This window comes from Bombina bombina, chromosome 7 (assembly GCF_027579735.1).
Source record: "Bombina bombina isolate aBomBom1 chromosome 7, aBomBom1.pri, whole genome shotgun sequence".
NCBI lineage: Eukaryota > Metazoa > Chordata > Amphibia > Anura > Bombinatoridae > Bombina > Bombina bombina.
Genome location: NC_069505.1, coordinates 337,325,351 through 337,349,576, shown reverse-complemented (window position 1 = coordinate 337,349,576; position 24,226 = coordinate 337,325,351). Strand labels below are relative to the sequence as shown.

The window sequence follows — 24,226 nt, the reverse complement described above, 5'->3', positions numbered from 1 at the left end:
TTTTTCACTTACACTGTTGTCTGGTCTGAGGAAGTGGTCTGCGAACCCCGAAACGTTACCACAATAAAGATTTAAACATTCTTTGAATTGAATCCAGCGAGTGCAGTCCCTGATTGAAGTAAGACTGTGTGCACTAACGACTTAGCACCCTGGTTGATGACCCTACTGTATTGCGAGTGCAGGCACACACGGAGGATTTGTGTGTATATATATATATATATATATATATATATATATATATATATATATATACACACATATAATACTAGTAGAGAAGGAGGGCCCTCACAGGACTTCATACATAAGGTAATCTTTTATTGTAGTTCTAACAAAAGTATATTGTCGACGTTTAGGCCTTTTCTTAGGCCTTCTTCAAGACAAGTTTCATAATCTAAAAACATAAACAGAAAAAATATGGTAAAACACATTACAAACATGCAATGTCCAAGTATACACGGAATCGTGACCCTCCACCAAGAAGGACCATAGTAACCCAAGTGAAACTTAAAAATGCTTCAATTGAAACAGAGAAGTCATGACATCCAGCTGCCAAGGGAGACGTGAACAAAAGAGGAAAGAAAAATGGAACAGACAAAAGGAGGAAAAGAAAGCCAAAAGTGAATAAAACTGTAACAAAAAGAATAAAACTGTAACAAAAAGACAGAAAAAGGACCACATATGGAATTACCATAGTGCACTTGGTACATAAGCTTCCCATATTAGTAATTTGCTATGAAACGCCAGTTGGCTAGCATACATCATTGTACACTGACGTAAGGGTTAATAAGCCTTAGCAATAGTTCAATTAATAGACTCAATGGTGCCGGGACAGCACGCAGCAAACTCAAAATATTACAACTCACCCCACATTAATCCTATATCTATGCTCATATACAAAATATAATCAGGACAATCGATAGTTACCATAGTGGGCGCCATCCACGGACCACCCACTCCATTATCACACATCTATTAGGAAAAGTAACCACAACGGTGTACAACATACCGACAATGATCCGTCATATAGTGACGACAATAACCTAAATAGGAACAATTAACCGCTGAGTAACAGACCTCAAGGGAGCCTTGTAGTTATCTCTGCAACATCCTCAGCAGCTCAAATCATAATCAAACCCAAAAACACATCAGTACATTAATTAACCATGGTGATTAACCTACACGCACACTGCCATAATAAGCTTATACGATTAAGAAACCCCAACCTGAGCCATGTTAATACACATACTATCATTGCCGTAAACCGCGGTGAATCAGTGAGCCATTCACCGATAAACAAAAGTTCATACAGCAACAGTCACAGTAAGCATATGGGGTTAAAGAAACACATCACGGGCCATAGCCCTTCTTACCTAAACTCGTGCGGAACACAGCGTCCGCATGGTACTCCTAGAATGACAGAGTCATTAGTGGAAAAACAGCCGCGACATAAGCCATTAAAAAGGGCGAGCCCGCCCCCTGCAGAGGCCAATCAGATCACACGCCGCTGACACACCTCAGCTGATCACGTAACAGAGCCAAATGTTTAGTAAAATTCTCTGCGCGTGTAACAAGTGGCTAACCCTGCTCAAATCTGGAGACGACTGCAGAGCGGGTGTGTTCGTTTGTAAAGCCGGCAAAGTGAACTGACCTGTCATACATCCCTGGAAGTACTGCCATAAGGGATCGGCTTTTGGGACTTAGCAATCGGCTATTATATGCATAGACTTATGCACCATCTTGTGAGTGTTCAATTTGTTATTCGTCTGTTGCTTGAATAAAAACTTTAAATACTGCACTTGAGTCTGCGCTCTTTCCCTTTTATCGTTTACAGTTTATCTTGTTGGGGACCCTGGAGTCTACCCCTACTTTGGAGGAGCAGTGACCATTCACCCTATTTGATAATATATTATTTAATACTCCTGATATGCAAAGACTGTAAGTAATTCATCAAAACGGACTATATATATATGATCTTTTCTACATAGGATGGACTGGTTTTTATTTAAAACATCCATTGAATTATTTATACAATTGTAAAAAATTTTATGTACTAGGGTATGCATATTGTGTCATTTAGTACTATTTGATATTCAGGCTTGATTTTTATCCTTATTTTATTTTAAGTTAGCGCCCGGTTGTGTGTCACTTTGTTGCACACATATCCTGTTCTTGGTTTGTAGACATAAAACCTTACAGTTCAATGACACAATATGGGACCCCTAGACCACGGAACCGGAGGTCAAACAGCTATGACTTCTAGTCATATCGTTAAAAGAGTTGTGTGGTGGCAAGAAGCACCTGCCAATTGCAGACACCCATACCCGAAGGTGGGGTTGAACCCCCTAACCTGGGATCAGAGTGATCCAAAGGACCAACCTAATATGAGGCTAAGGTGTCATAACATGCCTATGTCGTACACCTATCCGTAAAGGGGCCACAAAATCAATCAACTGGTCCGTCAGAGGTAGTAGTAGTGCACCCCAGATAGGGACCTTAGGATAGCAGGAAACCACATAGACCCCAACACCCACGTCAAGTGTGTCCAAAGTTGAAAGACACCCAAGAGGAAGACAAGCAGTAGATGAACAAGTGCCAAAATGGGGCTAGACCTGTTAAGGCCACCCGATACAGCAAAAGGACAATGAAAAAATAACAATTGCATTTGATCATCAGAAAAATAAAGCATAGTCAATACTGGCATTTAAGCCATTTGGAGCAAGTGTGTTCAATCTATGGATCCATCTGGCTTCACTCCTAAGGAGTTCTGAATTCCTGTCGCCCCCCCCGTTTCAAGGGGGCCACCCTATCAATGAGCATAGCCCTAAGGGTAGATACAGCATGTCGTTGCTCCAGGAAATGTCTTGCCACAGGCTGGTCCGAGTGGCCATCTTTTAGGGCCGCTCTAATGGCGCTCTTATGATTGGCGAGTCTCTCCCGAAACGGGGTGATGGTTTTGCCTACATAGAATCGTCCACATGGACAGGACAATAGATAAACCACAAAATCAGATGTGCACGTCAGTCTGTGCCTTATCACAAAGCTCTTATTGGTAGTAGGATGGTGAAATCGTTCCCCAGTGAGGAGGGAGCTGCAGGTCACGCAGCTCCCGCACTTATAACATCCATTTTTAAGGGGTTTCAGCCAAGTTCTTTCTTTCTTCCAAGGGTCAGTTTTCATCAAATATGACTTGAGGCTTCTTCCACTTTTGTGCACCACCCTAGGAGGAGGGTTTTCTTTGAACGGTAGCGATTTATCTCCACTTATGAGCGGCCAGTTCTTATGGCTCACCTTTCCTAATGCACCTGTGGCTGGAGTAAACCTGGTGTATATATACATATACACACACACAGTATATACATACACATCACATTACAAATTGTTAATCTGTTCTTTTATTAAGTAAGTGTGGTATATTTGTGTTTTGTGGTAAATTGAATTTCTAATTTTAAACACATGTGTTGACCCCAGATTACATATAATCTACAACATTCCATGTTTTCCTTTGAGAGCAACATCATATTATATTTATATTTCAGAACAAAATAAATGTAACATCTGTGTGTATTTGTACCAAAAATATCAGAGTTCACAAGATTTTTTTCATGTAGGTTTTTGTGCCTACAGGCACCTGAGATGTAAATCCGGCCCTGGTGGCAGATGAGTTAAGGAGCAGTGGTCTTAAGAGCCGGAAAGTGCTGGGGTAGATAGCAACATCCACATCAGTATCTACCCCTTTGTATCCCATTTGCTATTGGCCTTGACAAGGCTCTCAACTTGTATCATAACACATGAAAGAATTAGGATAATGCTGCCCCTACTGGGCCTGTCAATCACCCCTAGCGAGCTTGTTCAGGGAGTTTTCTCTCCACCAACTCAGAGGTGGCGGAGAGTGTAAGAAGCAGCAGTCTAATGACTACTGCTTCTAACATTGCATAAAGCAGACTCGCATGTGAGAACTTGCCCCGCATGGGCTCCAAAGCAGCTTATTCTAGCGCTGCGGAATCTGTCAGCGCTGCAGAATCTGTTGGCGCTCTACAAATAACCGATAATAATAAAATAATAATAATTAGTACATGGAGCCCTTTAAGTGGAAGTACCCACTGAAAGTGATTTTATATTTTGTTACATCACTCGTTAGTAAGTAAGGCAACATATTTATACACTCACTATTGGGCAGATTTATCCTTTCCACCAATAATTAGTCTCACCAAAGTTTCAAATATAAATATTTGAAAAATGTGAACTTGTGAAAATAATAATATCCTTTTTGTATTTTGTTAAAATATATCCATGTGAATATATATATATATATATATATATATATATATATATATATATATATATATATATATAAAATATATATATAAAAATAAAATATATATATATATATATAAAAAAAAATAGGGGGTATTAGTGCACTTCCACTTAAAAATATAAACAAAAATTGCTTGTAAAAATCACATATGCTTTTATATTAAAACTGGAATCTTAGGCCTAGATTTGGAGTTTGGCGGTAGATGGGCTGTTAACGCTACGCGGGCTTTTTTCTGGCCGCACCATAAAATTAACTCTGGTATCGAGAGTCCCAAAAAATGCTGCGTTAGGCTCCAAAAAAGGAGCGTAGAGCATTTTTACCGCAAATGCAACTCTCGATACCAGAGTTGCTTACGGACGCGGCCAGCCTCAAAAACGTGCTCGTGCACGATTCTCCCAAAGGAAATAATGGGGCTGTTTGAGCTGAAAAAAAACCTAACACCTGCAAAAAAGCAGCGTTCAGCTCCTAACGCAGCCCCATTGTTTCCTATGGGCAAACACTTTCTACGTCTGCACCTAACACTCTAACATGTACCCCGAGTCTAAACACCCCTAACCTTACACTTATTAACCCCTAATCTGCCGCCCCCACTATCGCTGACCCCTGCATATTATTATTAACCCCTAATCTGCCACTCCGTAAACTGCCGCAACTTACATTATCCCTATGTATCCCTAATCTGCTGCCCCTAACACCGCCGACCCCTATATTATATTTATTAACCCCTAACCTGCCCCCCACAACGTCGCCGCCAGCTACTTACAATAATTAACCCCTAATCTGCCGACCGCAAAGCGCCGCCACCTACGTTATCCTTATGTACCCCTAATCTGCTGCCCCTAACACCGCCGACCCCTATATTATATTTATTAACCCCTAATCTGCCCCCCTCAACGTCGCCGACACCTGCCTACACTTATTAACCCCTAATCTGCCGAGCGGACCTGAGCGCTACTATAATAAAGTTATTAACCCCTAATCCGCCTCACTAACCCTATCATAAATAGTATTAACCCCTAATCTGCCCTCCCTAACATCGCCGACACCTAACTTCAATTATTAACCCCTAATCTGACGACCGGAGCTCACCGCTATTCTAATAAATGTATTAACCCCTAAAGCTAAGTCTAACCCTAACACTAACACCCCCCTAAGTTAAATATAATTTTAATCTAACAAAATTAATTAACTCTTCTTAAATAAATTATTCCTATTTAAAGCTAAATACTTACCTGTAAAAAAAAATCCTAATATAGCTACAATATAAATAATAATTACATTGTAGCTATTTTAGGAATAATATTTATTTTACAGGCAACTTTGTAATTATTTTAACCAGGTACAATAGCTATTAAATAGTTAAGAACTATTTAATAGTTACCTAGTTAAAATAATAACAAAATTACCTGTAAAATAAGTCCTAACCTAAGTTATAATTAAACCTAACACTACCCTATCAATAAATTAATTAAATAAAATACCTACAATTACCTACAATAAAACCTAACACTACACTATCAATAAATAAATTAAATACAATTTCTACAAATAACTACAATTACATAAACTAACTAAAGTACAAAAAATAAAAAAGAACTAAGTTACAAAAAATAAAAAAATATTTACAAACATAAGAAAAATATTACAACAATTTTAAACTAATTACACCTACTCTAAGCCCCCTAATAAAATAACAAAGACCCCCAAAATAAAAAAATGCCCTACCCTATTCTAAATTAATAAATTTAAAAGCTCTTTTACCTTACCAGCCCTGAACAGGGCCCTTTGCGGGGCATGCCCCAAGAAAATCAGCTCTTTTGCCTGTAAAAAAAAAACATACAATACCCCCCCCAACATTACAACCCACCACCCACATACCCCTAATCTAACCCAAACCCCCCTTAAATAAACCTAACACTAAGCCCCTGAAGATCTTCCTACCTTGTCTTCACCTCACCGGGTATCACCGATCGGTCCTGGCTCCGATATCTTCATCCAACCCAAGCGGGGGCTAGACATCCACTGAAGAAGTCCAGAAGAGGGTCCAAAGTCTTCCTCCTATCCGGCAAGAAGAGGACATCCGGACCGGCAAACATCTTCATCCAAGCGGCATCTTCGATCTTCTTCCATCTGGTGCGGAGCGGGTCCATGTTGAAGCAGCCGACGCGGATCCATCCTCTTCCGGCGTCTCCCGACGAATGACGATTCCTTTAAGGGACGTCATCCAAGATGGCGTCCCTCGAATTCCGATTGGCTGATAGTATTCTATCAGCCAATCGGAATTAAGGTAGGAATATTCTGATTGGCTGATGGAATCAGCCAATCAGAATCAAGTTCAATCCGATTGGCTGATCCAATCAGCCAATCAGATTGAGCTCGCATTCTATTGGCTGATCGGAACAGCCAATAGAATGCGAGCTCAATCTGATTGGCTGATTGGATCAGCCAATCGGATTGAACTTGATTCTGATTGGCTGATTCCATCAGCCAATCAGAATATTCCTACCTTAATTCCGATTGGCTGATAGAATACTATCAGCCAATCGGAATTCGAGGGACGCCATCTTGGATGACGTCCCTTAAAGGAACCGTCATTCGTCGGGAGACGCCGGAAGAAGAGGATGGATCCGCGTCGGCTGCTTCAACATGGACCCGCTCCGCACCAGATGGAAGAAGATCGAAGATGCCGCTTGGATGAAGATGTTTGCCGGTCCGGATGTCCTCTTCTTGCCGGATAGGAGGAAGACTTTGGACCCTCTTCTGGACTTCTTCAGTGGATGTCTAGCCCCCGCTTGGGTTGGATGAAGATATCGGAGCCAGGACCGATCGGTGATACCCGGTGAGGTGAAGACAAGGTAGGAAGATCTTCAGGGGCTTAGTGTTAGGTTTATTTAAGGGGGGTTTGGGTTAGATTAGGGGTATGTGGGTGGTGGGTTGTAATGTTGGGGGGGGGTATTGTATGTTTTTTTTTACAGGCAAAAGAGCTGATTTTCTTGGGGCATGCCCCGCAAAGGGCCCTGTTCAGGGCTGGTAAGGTAAAAGAGCTTTTAAATTTATTAATTTAGAATAGGGTAGGGCATTTTTTTATTTTGGGGGTCTTTGTTATTTTATTAGGGGGCTTAGAGTAGGTGTAATTAGTTTAAAATTGTTGTAATATTTTTCTTATGTTTGTAAATATTTTTTTATTTTTTGTAACTTAGTTCTTTTTTATTTTTTGTACTTTAGTTAGTTTATGTAATTGTAGTTATTTGTAGAAATTGTATTTAATTTATTTATTGATAGTGTAGTGTTAGGTTTTATTGTAGGTAATTGTAGGTATTTTATTTAATTAATTTATTGATAGGGTAGTGTTAGGTTTAATTATAACTTAGGTTAGGACTTATTTTACAGGTAATTTTGTTATTTTAACTAGGTAACTATTAAATAGTTCTTAACTATTTAATAGCTATTGTACCTAGTTAAAATAATTACCAAGTTGCCTGTAAAATAAATATTATTCCTAAAATAGCTACAATGTAATTATAATTTATAGTGTAGCTATATTAGGATTTATTTTACAGGTAAGTATTTAGCTTTAAATAGGAATAATTTATTTAATAAGAGTTAATTAATTTCGTTAGATTAAAATTATATTTAATTTAGGGGGGTGTTAGTGTTAGGGTTAGACTTAGCTTTAGGGGTTAATACATTTATTAGAATAGCGGTGAGCTCCGGTCATCAGATTAGGGGTTAATAATTGAAGTTAGGTGTCGGCGATGTTAGGGAGGGCAGATTAGGGGTTAATACTATTTATGATAGGGTTAGTGAGGCGGATTAGGGGTTAATAACTTTATTATAGTAGCGCTCAGGTCCGCTCGGCAGATTAGGGGTTAATAAGTGTAGGCAGGTATCGGCGACGTTGTGGGGGGCAGGTTAGGGGTTAATAAATATAATATAGGGGTCGGCGGTGTTAGGGGCAGCAGATTAGGGGTACATAAGGATAACGTAGGTGGCGGCGCTTTGCGGTCGGCAGATTAGGGGTTAATTATTGTAAGTAGCTTGCGGCGACGTTGAGGGGGGCAGGTTAGGGGTTAATAAATATAATACAGGGGTCGGCGGTGTTAGGGGCAGCAGATTAGGGGTACATAAGTATAACGTAGGTGGCGGTCGGCAGATTAGGGGTTAAAAAAATGTAATCGAGTTGCGGCGATGTGGGGGGACCTCGGTTTAGGGGTACATAGGTAGTTTATGGGTGTTAGTGTACTTTAGGGTACAGTAGTTAAGAGCTTTATGAACCGGCGTTAGCCCAGAAAGCTCTTAACTCCTGCTATTTTTCTGCGGCTGGAGTTTTGTCGTTAGAGCTCTAACGCTCACTTCAGAAACGACTCTAAATACCAGCGTTAGGAAGATCCCATTGAAAAGATAGGATACGCAATTGACGTAAGGGGATCTGCGGTATGGAAAAGTCGCGGCTGAAAAGTGAGCGTTAGACCCTTTAATCACTGACTCCAAATACCGGCGGTAGCCTAAAACCAGCGTTAGGAGCCTCTAACGCTGGTTTTCACGGCTAACGCCAAACTCCAAATCTAGGCCTTAGTTACAGAATGTAGCCATATTATGCTTAGCCAGTCATTGACTTACAATGTGTACCGATGTTGAATGGTCCTAACGACAACATTTTGCCTTTATGGGCTGGATCTATCCTGCTTCTCTTTTCAAAATAGAATGAGACTCCTTGGCTCTATATACAACTCAAATGCACTATTATAAGCACACCAGAGCTTGGGTGAGGTGTATAAACCAATAGCAGATGGTCAGTCTTTGTATTTTTATATATTAAAAATATGTTAATCAGATTCTTATTACTTATTTATGGTGTTTTTGTTTTTTTTAATTTAGTCACTGGACAGATGTATGAGTTTAACACCAAGTCAGGAGCAAGAAGATGGAAATCCTTGCAAGTCAAAGAGGAAAACATAAAACTATCAGATATATCAACTGTTACAGAAACACTGACCCCTGCAGTTGTTCCGAGTGCGCCACTTTACCCTATTTTAAAAGAATAACTTGGTCTCTTTTTGATGATGTCATCAAACGTTTTTTGATGGCTTTGTGAAGAACATTTCTATTCAAATTTGATTTTGTTTGTTGTGTACATTAATTATTATAGCATAATAACCAAAAATAACACAATAGTTGTTTTGAAAATGTTTATTTATAAGATAATTTTCGTTATGCACAAGACTTTTTTGTTTATTAAATTTATTATTATCCAACTCTAAGCTGAGAAAATATATACAAATGTTTGAAACTGTTGAGATCTTAAATTTATAACAAAGCTGATATTTAAGATCAACATATTAAATTTTGAAAAATTGGAAAGCATATCTCACCACAATATATGAAAATAAATAAAATTCAATATGTTAAATAAATAAAGAACATTTAAAAATATTATAGTAATACAATTGTGTTAAGAAAAAAATTACTTCTAACTTTGTGCATTTATAAAATAGTATATTCGTAATTTGTTTGAGAAAATATTCCTGTATGATTCAATAAATTATCTAAATGTATTTCTAAAACCTAAAAAACAAGATAAAAAGATCAAAATATGTGTCAATGAAAGGCCGGCTCTATAATTGAACCACATTTACATATATCTGTATATATCCATCCATATTTATTCATATAGATATATAGGTATAGATATATATTTTCCAAAAAAAAAATCAGATTTATATAGAAATATATATTTAAAGTGATGGTAAACTATGTGTCCCATCTTGCGCACAAATAAATCTATATGTCCCATTAACCTCACATACGAATTTTCGTGTAATAAAGTATATTACATTTTTGATAGAAATCTACCTTTTATTTTTCGCTCTATTGCGAGCCCCTTCCTGCCACCTGCGGTCAAAAATATGTTTCCTTACTGGCTCTTTTAATCAATATTTGTGTCGCCCGACAGGCTTAGGTCTATGTGAGTGATACACGCATGCGCATTTCAGCACACTTCTTCCTGCACGTCTGGCCAATCCATATTCTTACACATTTTGTGCGTGCGTGCCAGACAGTAAGTTTCAATGCATATTTAATAGACATTATATTTAATAGACATTATATATTATATATTATTATATTTAATAGACAGTATATATTATTTATATTAAAAGCAAAACCATGTTGGCAGTGAACAGTGGAGATGACGTGTACAGCGGATGGGACCGCAATGCACATCACTTTGGTGCTAGAAGTAAAACTATTGGGGGTTGAGAAAATAAGCGCTATATGAATAATAGGATTATTATAAAAGGGTCAAAAATATTATAAATTAAGTACAAAACAAAACAAAAAAGGTTGTAGTTTAAATATTTGATTAATGAAGAGTGTAGTTCTACAATTTTACTACAGCAGAGTTTACCATCACTTTCAGAATGAAAAGAACATTTCTTCTGTGTGAAGAACAATTGAATGTAAAATATTCCTAATTAACTTCAGCTTTAATGCTGTAGATCCCACGCAGTGTCGGGGGGGTTAGTGTGCAAGTGATAAGTGCTAGTTAGTTAAATTGCTCTCCATTGAAGTCTATTGGAAAAAGAAGTAGGGGTCAACAGTGAATTATGTCCGCCCAGCATAGCTAAATGCCGACAGCATACGATGTCAGCACTTAACATTGCACAAGCATTTCTTGTGAAATGCTTGTGCAATGTCGCCCCCTGCACATTTGCGGCCAAGTTATGGTGGGGGACAAGTTACGACTGCTGTTTCTTAACTTATGTTTCCGGCGAGCTGGAAACATAGGGCAGAGAAGGCAGCATCCACTGCTTAATAAATATCCCCCTAATGCAGTCACGATATCCGAAGTGCTGAAGTTAGCATATAGGTTTTTATTCGCACGCAAACAATTTCCTTTCATCTTATAATACGAGCTCTAACCCGCTCACATTAAAAGTTTACTTTGAGTGGTGTTTGCACGCGAGCAGAAAATAAATGCATTTATTTCTCCTTCTTATAGGACGATTATCTATTTTTGGCATTTACATTTGGCCACAAGAAGTAGATTATTGTTTCAAAACTAAACATTTTCAAAATTTAAAAAGAGTATATATTTTTAAAACGAAGAAATCTCAGAGTTTTTACTTTTAAAAAAAAACAAAAAAAAACCCATTTGTTAATGTGGTCATTTGATTAGCAATGTCTGCCAGAATATAAGCTAATATGTTTTTGTGTTTTACACACACACTCATACAATATTGTATTTTCATTGTAAATATTGAAATCCTGATGCGTGCCACTACAGACAAATTCCTCAATATTTGTTTAGCTACAGCTCCTAAGTCAGCCAGTACCCAACATGTATAAGTTTGTCTATTTTTTGTGGTCATAGAACTGAATTAGGAAGCTGCCTATTTCTGTTTTCAAAGCAGGAATTTTTACAGATTAATTTCTTGGGCACATGTTGCATTTAGAGTAGTTCAATAGCCTACCAGCTTAAGTTACCCCTGTAATGCATACTATTTTCAAATATAGTCACCCCAGGAAATCTGAAATTGAGAATTGTCAGCTTTTATGAACCATCATCTCATCATCAATTTCTTCAAAAATTTGTGGTAAAAAACCCAATCAGCTAGATTTAGAGTTTTGTCGGTAAAGACCCGCGTAGCTAATGCTGCTTTTTTTCCCAACGCACCCTTCCAACAACGCTGGTATTTAGAGTTGTCTGAGGGGCTGCGTTAGGCTCAGAAAAAGGGTGCGTTGAGCCTAACTTAGCTCCACTTCAACTCTCAATTCCAGCGTTGCTTACTGTAGCGGTAAGCTGGGAAAACGTGCTCGTGCACGATATCCCCATTGGAAACAATGGGGCTGAGCTGACTGAAAAAAAACCTAACACCTGCAAAAAAGCAGCGTTCAGCTCCTAACGCAGCCCCATTGTTTCCTATGGGGAAACACTTTCTAAGTCTGCACCTAACACCCTAACATGAACCCGAGTCTAAACACCCCTAACCTTACACTTATTAACCCCTAATCTGCCGTCCCCACTATCGCTGACCCCTGCATATTATTATTAACCCCTAATCTTCCGCTCCGGACACCGCCGCAACCTACATTATCCCTATGAACCCCTAATCTGCTGCCCCTAACACCGCCAACCCCTATATTATATTTATTAACCCCTAATCTGCCCCCCCAACGTCGCCGCTACCATACCTACACTTATTAACCCCTAATCTGCCGACCGGACCTCGCCGTCACTATAATAAATGTATTAACCCCTAAACCGCCGCACTCCCGCCTCGCAAACACTAGAATAAATTGTATTAACCCCTAATCTGCCCTCCCTAACATCGCCGCCACCTACCTACAATTATTAACCCCTAATCTCCCGCCCGCACTGTCGCCGCTACTATAATAAAGTTATTAACCCCTAAACATAACTCTAACCCTAACACCCCTCTAACATAAATATAATTTATATTAAACAAAATAATATTCCTAAAATTAACTAAATTATTCCTTTTTTAAAACTAAATACTTACCTATAAAATAAACCCTAATATAGCTACAATATAATTAATAATTACAATTGTAGCTATTTTAGGATTTTATTTATTTTACAGGCAACTTTGTATTTATTTTAACTAGGTACAAAAGCTATTAAATAGTTAATAACGATTTAATAGCTACCTAGTTAAAATAAATACATAATTACATGTAAAATAAATCATTAAATTAATTAAATAAATTACCTACAATTAAATACAATTAAATAAAGTATTCTATAATACAAAAAAAAACAAACACTAAATTACAAAAAATAAAAAAGAATTACAAGCAGTTTAAACTAATTACACCTAATCTAAGCCCCTTATTAAAATAAAAAAGCCTCCCAAAATAAAAAATTCCCTACCCTATTCTAAAATACAAAAGTAATCGGCTCTTTTACCAGCCCTTAAAAGGGCTTTTTGCGGGGCTTTGCCCCAAAGTAATCAGCTCTTTTGCCTGAAAATAAAAATACAATACCCCCCCAACATTACAACCCACCACCCACCTACCGGATGGAGGACATCTTCTTGCTCCGCTTGGATGAAGAATTTGGCTCGGCTGGGTGAAGACGACTCAAGGTAGGGAGATCTTCAGGGGGTTAGTGATAGGTTTTTTTAAGGGGGGTTTGGGTGGGTTAGAGTAGGGGTATGTGGGTGGTGGGTTGTAATGTTGGGGGGGTATTGTATTTTTATTTTCAAGCAAAAGAGCTGATTACTTTGGGGCAAGGCCCCGCAAAAAGCCATTTTAAGGGCTGGTAAAAGAGCTGATTACTTTTGTATTTTAGAATAGGGTAGGGAATTTTTTATTTTGGGGGGCTTTTTTATTTTATTAGGGGGCTTAGATTAGGTGTAATTAGTTTAAACTGCTTGTAATTGTTTTTTATTTTTTGTAATTTAGTGTTTGTTTTTTTGTATTATAGAATAGTTTATTTAATTGTATTTAATTGTAGGTAATTGTAGGTAATTTATTTAATTAATTTAATGATAGTGTAGTGTTAGGTTTAATTGTAACTTAGGTTAGGATTTATTTTACATGTAATTTTGTATTTATTTTAACTAGGTAGCTATTAAATAGTTATTAACTATTTAATAGCTTTTGTACCTAGTTAAAATAAATACAAAGTTGCCTGTAAAATAAATATAAATCCTAAAATAGCTACAATGTAATTATTAATTATATTGTAGCTATATTAGGGTTTATTTTATAGGTAAGTATTTAGTTTTAAATAGGAATAACTTAGTTAATTTAGGAATATTATTTTGTTTAATATAAATTATATTTATGTTAGGGGTAGTTAGGGTTAGAGTTATGTTTAGGGGTTAATAACTTTATTATAGTAGCGGCGACGGTGCGGGCGGGAGATTAGGGGTTAATAATTGTAGGTAGGTGGCGGCGATGTTAGGGAGGGCAGATTAGGGGTTAAAACAATTTATTCTAGTGTTTGCGAGGCGGGAGTGCGGCGGTTTAGGGGTTAATACATTTATTATAGTGGCGGCGAGGTCCGGTCGGCAGATTAGGGGTTAATAAGTGTAGTTAGGTAGCGGCAACGTTGGGGGGGGCAGATTAGGGGTTAATAAATATAATATAGGGGTCGGCGATGTTAGGGGTAGCAGATTAGGGGTTCATAAGTATAACATAGGTGGCGGCGATGTCCGGTCGGCAGATTAGGGGTTAAAAATGTTTATTAGAGTGGTGGCGATGTGGGGGGGCCTCGGTTTAGGGGTACATAGGTAGTTTATGGGTGTTAGTGTACTTTAAAACACAGGAGTTAAGAGCTTTATATTCCGGTGTTAGCTCATAAAGCTCTTAACTACTGACTTTTTTGGCTTTAGGAGTCTTGTCGCTAGAGGCTCTACCGCTCACTTCTCCCAAGACTCCAAATACCAGCGTTAGGCAGATCCCATTGAAAAGATAGGATACGCAATTGGCGTAAGGGGATCTGCGGTAGCCTGGAATCGCGGTAGGGAAGTGAGCGTTAGACCCTTTCCTGCCTGACTCTAAATACCAGCGGGCGGCCAAAAGCAGCGTTAGGACCCCTTAACGCTGCTTTTGACAGCTAACGCCAAACTCTAAATCTAGCCGTGTGTTTTTAACACTCAAGTTTCATTTTCATTGTGAATATTGAAATCCTGAATATTGAAATCCTGATGTATGCCACTGCAGACAAATTCCTTAAAGGGAAAGTCAACACCAGAATTGTTGTTGTTTAAAAAGATAGATAATCCCTTTATTACCCATTCCCCAGTTTTGCATAACCAACACTTTTATATTAATATACTTTTTACCTATGTGATTACCTTGTATCTAAGCATCTTCTGACAGCCTTCTGATCACATGACATTTTATTTATTATCTATTGACTTGCATTTTAGCCAATTACTGCGGTGTCTGCCACAAGCCATGAGTGTGATCACAATGTTATCTATATGGCTGACATGAACTAGCTCTCCCCTGTTGTGAAAAGCAAATAAAAATGCATGTGATAAGAGGCGGCCTTCAAGGGCTTAGAAATTATCATATGAGCCTTCCTAGGTTTAGCTTTCAACTAAGAATACCAAGAAAACAAAGCAGAATTGGTGATTAAAGTAAATTGGAAAGTTGTTTAAAATGACATGCCCTGGTTTCCGGAGGAGGAGCTAACTGCACACACCTGTGTGTGATTACCTTCCAGTCCTGCAGCTGCTGGTGGAGTTTCTCGTGCCAAACCCAGGGACCTGGGTAGCTTCTTGGATAGCCTGTATCAACGCTCCTGGAACCAGACAGTGGACAGACATCCCACTGTGCTGACATTATTAGTCAGCTTGCAAAAAGCCTATACCTTGGGCTTCCTCTTTTTATATATATTAGAACTTGTGATATAACTTCAAAGAGGAACAGAGTGCCTCCCTCCCCCACCGGTGCTGCGTGGGAGGTTGAGGCTATCTTTATACACTCTCTCTGCTATACTGATAAACTGCCTTGAACCTGGCCCTAATTACCTGCAGGATAACAGCAGATTCTCTCCATACCCTTTCCTCCCCCACCGGTGCTGCGTGGGAGGATAAGGCTATTTACATATATCAACACTGCTGCACTAACAAAGGACCTGATGTTTTTTTCCTGACTCCTGCCCTGAGTACCCACAGCAGCGCGGCGGACCCCCCACATACCTTCCTCTCCCCCACCGAAGTTGCGAGGGAGACAGAAATCATCCGTGAGACTGGGCTGAAGTGTGGTGGCGGAGCCGCATCTTCAAGCAGGGAGCGATAAGTACTCGAAGCGGCTCTGCTCGGTGCCGGACTGAAAGCTTGCTGGAGAATCCCCCCTCCCCCACCGGTGCTGCGTGGGAGGTTGGGGCTGTGTGTAGCTAGCCTGGCAGTTGCCGCTGAGATCTCCCTGTGCAGCGCCTCTGCATATCTCTGCTCTGGTTCCTCGAGACGCTGTGGGTAAGCGCTAAATTAGGAGGTGCTCAATCTGGGAGCATGTTTTCCTCTCTTCACCTTTTTTTTGGGGATACCAACCAGAGCTGCATGTCCTGGGGAACACTGTATGGATCCTGGTAAAAATGCTATGGAAGATGGCTGTATAATTAACCCCTCTAATAGGTATCAGCAATTTTGGCATTTTCCCATATTGAAGGCTCTTTCCGCCCACCTACCTGGCTATTAGTTGAACGCTGATGCATAGAATGACCCAGGTAAGGTGACGAGCTGCATACATACAAGAACTGGCTGAACTTTATTAACTATATAAAGGAACTTTTTTTTTTTTTTTTTTTCATTGGCTCCTTATATGATTCTTTTTCTGCATATGATTTGTTTGGTGCATTTAATTTTATTTAACTATATTACTTGTCGCTACAATTTTTGTCATATCAATGTATTGAGCAAATCTAGGCAAAAATGTTAATGCTTAAGAATGTGTAAAATGTGCATAGTATGTAAAAAGACATTGTACTTTCTCCTCTAAAAAGTGAAACATTCTCAGGGGAGAGAGAAGGGAGGGGAGAAGGGGAGGAAAAAAAAAAAATCAAAGGTTATTGAGTGTGAATAAGGAATTAATAATTCAATACCAGAGAAATTTACTATAACCTTTTTCAGGATATATTACCCATTATTACTGCTTGGAGGGAAGGGCTATATAGAGATAAAAGATCCTCAGTTATATTATCTAATAACTCTTTCCTAAGAATAAATCTCCTACGTTCCCTGAAAATAAAATACTATCCCTTACTATTGGACAGGGAGAAAGTTTATATAGAAATATAAAGATCATTAGTTAAAACTACCTTATAAATTTTCTTTAAAGAAGAGATATTTTAACTTCTCTGAAAATAAAATACAAATGAAACTGACTGAACCAGGATATAACTAGGTCACTGTGAATATGTTTGCTTACCTATAAAATATACTGTATATAATTGCTGGAATAATATTTTCTTGGATATAAATCTAATTAAGAAATTGCTGTTGCTGCTTTCAGAGATACCATTTCCTTTATTGTGTCTTTTGAAGATTAGCAACAGTAAGACAATTAACAAATTGGCATAAAATTGCCTAACATTAATAACGTCCCTGATCTCTGCATCCCTGGCTGGATCTAAATAACACGATTTAATTCACAGTTTATTATTTTTCCTTTCTTTCCTTTTTTTTTTTTTTTATTTTTTTTTTTTTCTCTCTCCCCTTTTCTTTTCCCTCACTTGGTCACAATAGTGCACATCCCTATCCTCACTTGTCTATTTGAGAACGCTTCACCTTCTCAAACTTAACTCTAAAATTAAGTTCACTCCCTGTATTGATCTTCACTTAGATAAATTGCCTCACTTCAATTTTTTTTAATTTTCTTTTCTTTTCTGGCACATGGATAAATTCCTTCACACCTCACCCCGGAATATTTCTCCAGCCATGGCAGCAAGACAGAGAGACAGAAAATTGAAGGGTAATCAGGAGCCTCCCACGGAAGCGCAACCAACTATGTTAAATGTACCAGTTGTACAAGAAGTAACCAATATCCACAGCTTAGTCGCTAGTATATCTGATGCGCTCTCTCCTAAATTTGAGGCTCTTAGAGCTGAAATCAAACAAGATTTTCTTTCTCTGACACAAGAGGTTCGTCAATTCTCCAATAGGCTGCAGGAAGCCGAACAAAGAGTTTCGGACCTGGAAGATCTAACAATAACGCATAGTTCTAATCTAGAAGGTATAAATAATAACGTACAGAAAATTCAAAACAGATTAGAAGATCTAGAAAATCGTTCTAGAAGAAATAATATAAGAATTATAGGCCTTCCGGAAGAACAACAATATGACAATCTTGTTAATTTTATATCAGAAACCTTGCCTACAATTTTAAAGATGCCATCTACCCTATATCCCATCCCAGTGGAGAGAGCGCACAGACTTGGTCTACCTCGCTCAGGCAATAAAGATAGAACTAGGCCTAGGCCTGTTATCGCTAGAATATTAAATTTTCAAGACAAACTTACCTTATTCCAGGATTATCGCAAACAACAGCCTGTTAAGGCTGGAGACGCTACAATCCTTATGTTTCAAGATTTCTCCGCTGACACTGCAGCAAGGAGAAGGGAGCTTGCTCCTATTTGTTCCAAACTGATACAAAAAGGGTACCAGGCAACCATAATGTACCCCTACAAATTAAAGGTTAAAGTTGGGGAAGTCACACACTTCTTTGAAGAAGCTCAACTGGCTGAGAGCTTCTATAACACACTGGGTTCCTAAGCTTAATAACAGCAATATTGAATATCTGATTATTAGACTGAGTGTAAGCTATAGGTTTTTGCTTATGGGAAAGACCGTGTCTCTTCTAGACATGAGTCCTAGGACCCAACCCCCACCTGTGCGGAGAAAATTTAGGTGTCTAATTTTAAATTATTATTATTTTTTTTTTTTTTATTTTTTTTTTTATTTATTTATTTATTTATTTATTTATTTATTTTTTTCTCTTCTCTTTCTCCCTTCTTAATGTATAAATGAATATGCTGAATAAAAATTGTAAAATAGTATCTTGGAATGTAGGTGGTATATCTACCACTATAAAGAGAAAAGCAATCCTTAATCACCTGTGAAAGATCCAGACTGACATAGGTTTTATTCAAGAAACCCATTTATCAGCTGAAGAATCTTTAAAACTTAAATCAACATGGGTAAAAGAAATCTATTTTGCACCTAGTGTTAAGAGGAAAAGGGGGGTAGCAATTCTAATAGGAAATAAAATTGATACCGAAGTCACACATTTTGAGGCTGACATCGGGGGGAGATATGTACTACTGAAAATAAAGATTGCCCAGAAGATGTATACATTATGTAATACATACGGCCCTAATGTATTTCATCCAAAATTTTGGAACACTTTGCAGACCAAATTATTATCCTTCACGGAAGGCTCTTTAATTATGGGAGGAGATTACAATATGGCACCACAATGCCCGATTGATAGGCTAAGACATAATGTCAAACAGTTAAAACAAAAAAAAGATAATCTAGAGGGTAAGATGTTTAAAAAAATAATGCAGAACTTAGCACTGCGGGATATCTGGAGACAGCAAAATCCTTCTACTCAAAATTTTACCTGTCTTTCCAAGGCGCATAAGACGCTCTCCAGAATCGACATTTTTCTAATTGATGAACGTATGGTGATGAGAGGGGTAAAAACAGATATAGGACCAATATTTCTTTCAGATCATGCACCGATTGTACTTGAGTTTCAGCTTTCACATTTGTATTCTGCTGCAACACGTTTCTTTTTTCCCTACTATCTGACGACTGAGGTAAAATTCAAGAACTGGCTTATAAATAGATATAAGGAATTTGTACATTTTAATAAAGACTATTTAAACCGCCCTGAAGTATTTTGGGACACTGCAAAAGCAGTAATGAGAGGCAAAATAATTTCATATAGCTCAGCCCTGCATAAGAAAATTCGATCTAGAGAAAGAGAATCATGCCAATGTTTAACTAACACTTATAATCATTATCTGCTTGACAAAACCCCCTTAAATTGGGCAAAATACGTTAAAGCAAAAAATGAAAGGGATACTTTTGTTTTACTGCAAGAAACTCAAAAGGAATTAAAAATGCAGGCTAAGCTATATAAATATGGTAATAAATCAGGTAAGATGCTGGCCAAATTAATAAAAAATGAGAAAAAACAACCAATCATAGACAAATTGTATAATAAAGGTCTTCAGCTTTCTAAAGCCGAAGACATACTAGCTGCATTTAATGAATATTACCAGGAATTATATTCATTTAAAACAAGTGATACGCATACATCTGATGACTTTTGGAGAGATATCACGTATCCTACTGTCACATCAGAAATGGCTGATAGCCTCAATGTCCCTATTTCCATAGAAGAAATAGAGAAAGTAATATCCAAGCTTGCCTCAAATAAAGCAGCAGGTCCAGATGGCTTGCCTAGTGAATTCTATAAGATCCTGATTGGTGAAGCCACCCCACATCTTTGCACGCTCTTTAACAGCTTCTTTATTAGTGGTAAAATGATCCCCTCTTCATTTACCAATTCTTACACAACTTTGATATTAAAAGGCGGAAAAAACCCTGAATACAAGGAATCCTACAGACCAATTGCACTGTTAAATTCAGATTACAAAATTCTTACTGCAATTCTAGCATCTAGACTTCAAAGACCCCTCTCAGAAATTATACATACTGATCAAGCAGGTTTTCTAAATAACCGCAACTCAGCCTCAAAAATTAGGGAAGCCCTATTGGTGACAGAATATTTTGAGGTACTATCTAATTTAACTAGCGGGGGGGAGGACATACCTGACCTTGCTATTATTTCCTTAGATGCTGAAAAAGCCTTTGATTCAATATTTTACGAACATATCAAAACATCGTTAAGACAATTTGGCATCAGAGGTAATTTTCTTGAATTTGTCGAAAATCTATATAAACACCCATCTACAAGATTGATAGTGAATAACAACATTTCCCCCTCTATCTTGTTAGGTAGAGGAACAAGGCAGGGCTGTGCTCTTTCCCCGCTCTTATTTAATATTTCCATTGAACCTCTGGCAATTAAAATACGCCATCATTTGGATGGTATAAAAATTCGTAACTGCGAAATAAAAATCGGTCTGTATGCTGATGATCTGCTGCTTTATTTGGCTAACACCAAACTGAACTTACCAAAACTTTTTCAGATCTTGGAACAATTTGGTACATTCTCTGGATACAAAGTAAATATGACAAAATCAGAGATAGTGTGGCTCAGGAAAAATAAAACTTCAATATTAAAAACTCCTTTTCGCCAAGTAAAAGATTCTTTTAAATATCTAGGGATTCATATTCCGACAAGGTCCGTAGATCTCTATACATTGAATATACCCCCAGTAGTAAAAATGATCAAAGAAAAGCTTTTGTTATGGCAAAATCTCCCAATATCACTTTCTGGAAGGATTGCCCTTTTTAAAATGGCTCTTCTTCCAAAACTTTTATATATACTTCAAAATACACCAATAATTCTATTAGGTAAGGATATACGTTCAATCAATACTTCACTTATACAGTTCTTATGGCAGAATAAGAGGTCAAAGATATCTCTTATGAAACTTTCAATACCAAGAAAGGATGGTGGTCTTGCCTTACCAGACATAAGGCTATATAACCTCTCCTTTCTGGCTCGTGTCGTAACAGACTGGATCTCATCTAATAACTATGTCTTGAATAATTATCTCGAGACCAGTGTCTGCTACCCATATTCTCTATCTGCATTAATACACTTAGTACCTAAAGAAATCCCCTCAGAAATTAAACGATTTAAAACAATTCTTAACCCACTTAAAGCTTGGCACAAGATAGTAACCTTTCTTTCAATTAATAATAGTGCTACCTGTCTTTTGCCTATAATAGGTAACCCTATTTTTCAATCAGGATTGCATTCCGAAGTCTTTAGGAAATGGCATAATCGGGGGTTAACAAAGGTATACCAAATAATTGATAAAGAGAGAAAATATATCAAAACATTCCAGGAATTAAAAAGAGATTTTGATTTGCCCAATAAAGACTTCTTTGCGTATTTGCAATTAAGGCATTTTGCACAGGCAGTGGCGTCGCTACAGGGGGGCAAGGGGGGGCATTTGCCCCCCCTAGAAAATGGCTTGCCCTCCCGTTTGCCCCCCTGTCAGCCCCGGGCTGCAGTATTATTGATGGATTTATTTAAAATTATTTATTGTGCCCTCCACCAAATGGTCATCACGTGACCGCAATTACACGCTCCCAATTCGGTCCCTTAACAGTCTAACAGAACACCGGCACAGTCAGTCAATGCAGTGCAGTTATTGGCACATGTCACGTGACTACATGTGCTGTGTAAACTGGCCTGACTCAGTGCAGGCAGCGAGGCATGCGGAGAACAACGGTCTTGAGGACAGTCAGGACTTGAAGTCTGGAATCTGGAGTCTTGTTGTCAGTGTCAGAGTGCTGTGGCAAAGTGTCTCTGAAGTGAGGACGCCAGTGATCTAGGTCTCTAGTCCAGGAGGTGGGTAAATCTTACACAGAGTGACTGTATAGCACGCACCATACCATAACATTATTTAAATAAGTTTTTTTTAAAAAAAACTGCATAACTTGTTTTGCGGTTCATTTAATATTAAATCCGGTGTTAGCAATGTGATTGTACTACAATCACACTCCTAGTACCGGATTTAATAATAACTGATATCTTTCTATGTAGATTGAAATTTGTAATAGTCCTGTGCTGCCCCCTCCCTTCATTGATGAAACTAAGAGAAGAAGTCAGGAATTGTTTTGTAGGCTGTGGGGGCACGTGTCTGAGTCGGCACCATAGGTAAAAAACATGTAAATCAAACAAACAGCCTGAGTGTCAAGAGCGGTATGTGCAGGCTTCTGTAAGGGGATACAGGCTGAGGCTAAGACCCATCTGTTGACATTAAGTTACTCACTGCGATGCGCAATCATTGTGTGTCAACTCCTCCTCATGGTCTGATTTATTAGGGGGCAGCCCGGCAGAGTGTCTGCTGAAATAACATAGATTTTTGTACAGAGTGATCTGTTGGGGAGATTTATTATAGGGCTTAGTAAAATCTCATCTGCAGTGCACCGTAGGGCCATGGACTAAAAAATCTAGTTGCATATTTTTTGCTGCACAGACTTTGCATTTCCCTTCCCTTACAAGTGTAGTGGTTACTGAATCATGCAGCTGCTAAAATCATTTTTGCCACTGCCTTAGCCTACCTTAAATAATCAATGGTTTGATAATTTGATACACACTTGGGACACATATGCTCAATATCAAGTCTCCCATGCAAAGATAGTAAGGTACATATGCCAGCACTCATTAGTTTTGTTATACAGAAGGCAGAGCACAACTAGTTCACACTGAGTGAGACTGGGAGCTCTTCAAGTCAGTGCAGCACATTGTTAGGAATGGAAAACCTGTATGTTATGCTATAAGGGCAGTGACCTAAATTAACATCCTTATAGTGGGTCCAGCAGCCATAAAACTGCAATCTCATTCTCATTACATGCAGTTCAGTGGGTTGCTAATGTATATTTAAGTAGTGATGCTCCTGGGGTCACTAAATTGGATTAGGCGACTGTACTGCTTATGATTTATTCCTTATATTGTTTCTCACTCAAACTCTCCATAAAGTTTTTATTGTTTTCCCAACAGTCAGTGTATGTGTGTCTATATGTGTGTGTCTGTAATGTGTGGCTTTGTTTGTGTGTCTTATTTTTATGTGTGCCTATGTATAGGTGTGTGCACCTCTGTTTGTGTGTCTGTGTGCTTCTGCACATCTGTGTTTATGTATTAGTGTGTACTTATCTGTATCTATGTGTGTGAATATGTTGTGTAGTGTGTGTGTACATGTATATGTGTATGCTGTGTGCATACATGTATATGTAGTGTGTGTGTGTGTGTGTGTGTGTGTGAACGTGTGTGCCTACCTGTATATGTGTATGCTGTGTAGTGTGTATGTGTATACTGTGTAGTGTGTGTATGTGTATGCAATGTAGTGTGTGAATGTGTGTGTATATGCTGTGTAGTGTGTGAATGTGTGTGTATATGTGTATGCTGTGTAGTGTGTGTGTGTGTATGTGTGTGTGTATATGTGTAGGCTGTGTAGTGTGTGAATGTGTGTGTATATGTGTGTGTATGCTATGTAGTGTGTGAATGTGTGTGTATATATGTGTATGCTGTGTAATGTGTGTGTGAATGTGTGTATGAATGTGTGTATGAATGTGTGTGTGTGTGTGTATGTATATGTGTATGCTGTGTAGTGTGTGAATGTGTATGCAGTGTAGTGTGTTTGAATATGTGTATGCTGTGTAGTGTGTGAGCATATGAGTATGCTTTGTAGTGTGTGTGAATGTGTGTGTGTATATATGTGTA

General features: G+C 38.2%; 1 protein-coding gene across 1 annotated transcript in view; it reads left to right on the top strand.

Annotated features, from left to right (window-relative positions):
- LOC128636363 (uncharacterized) overlaps positions 1-9,487 on the top strand; it is a 168,405-nt gene extending 158,918 nt beyond the window's left edge. The window contains exon 21 of the mRNA XM_053689390.1: positions 9,194-9,487. Within this exon, the coding sequence (XP_053545365.1) occupies positions 9,194-9,360 (167 nt within the window). The 3' untranslated portion in view covers positions 9,361-9,487. The remainder of the gene's footprint in view (positions 1-9,193) is intronic.
- Positions 9,488-24,226: the final 14,739 nt, after the last annotated feature.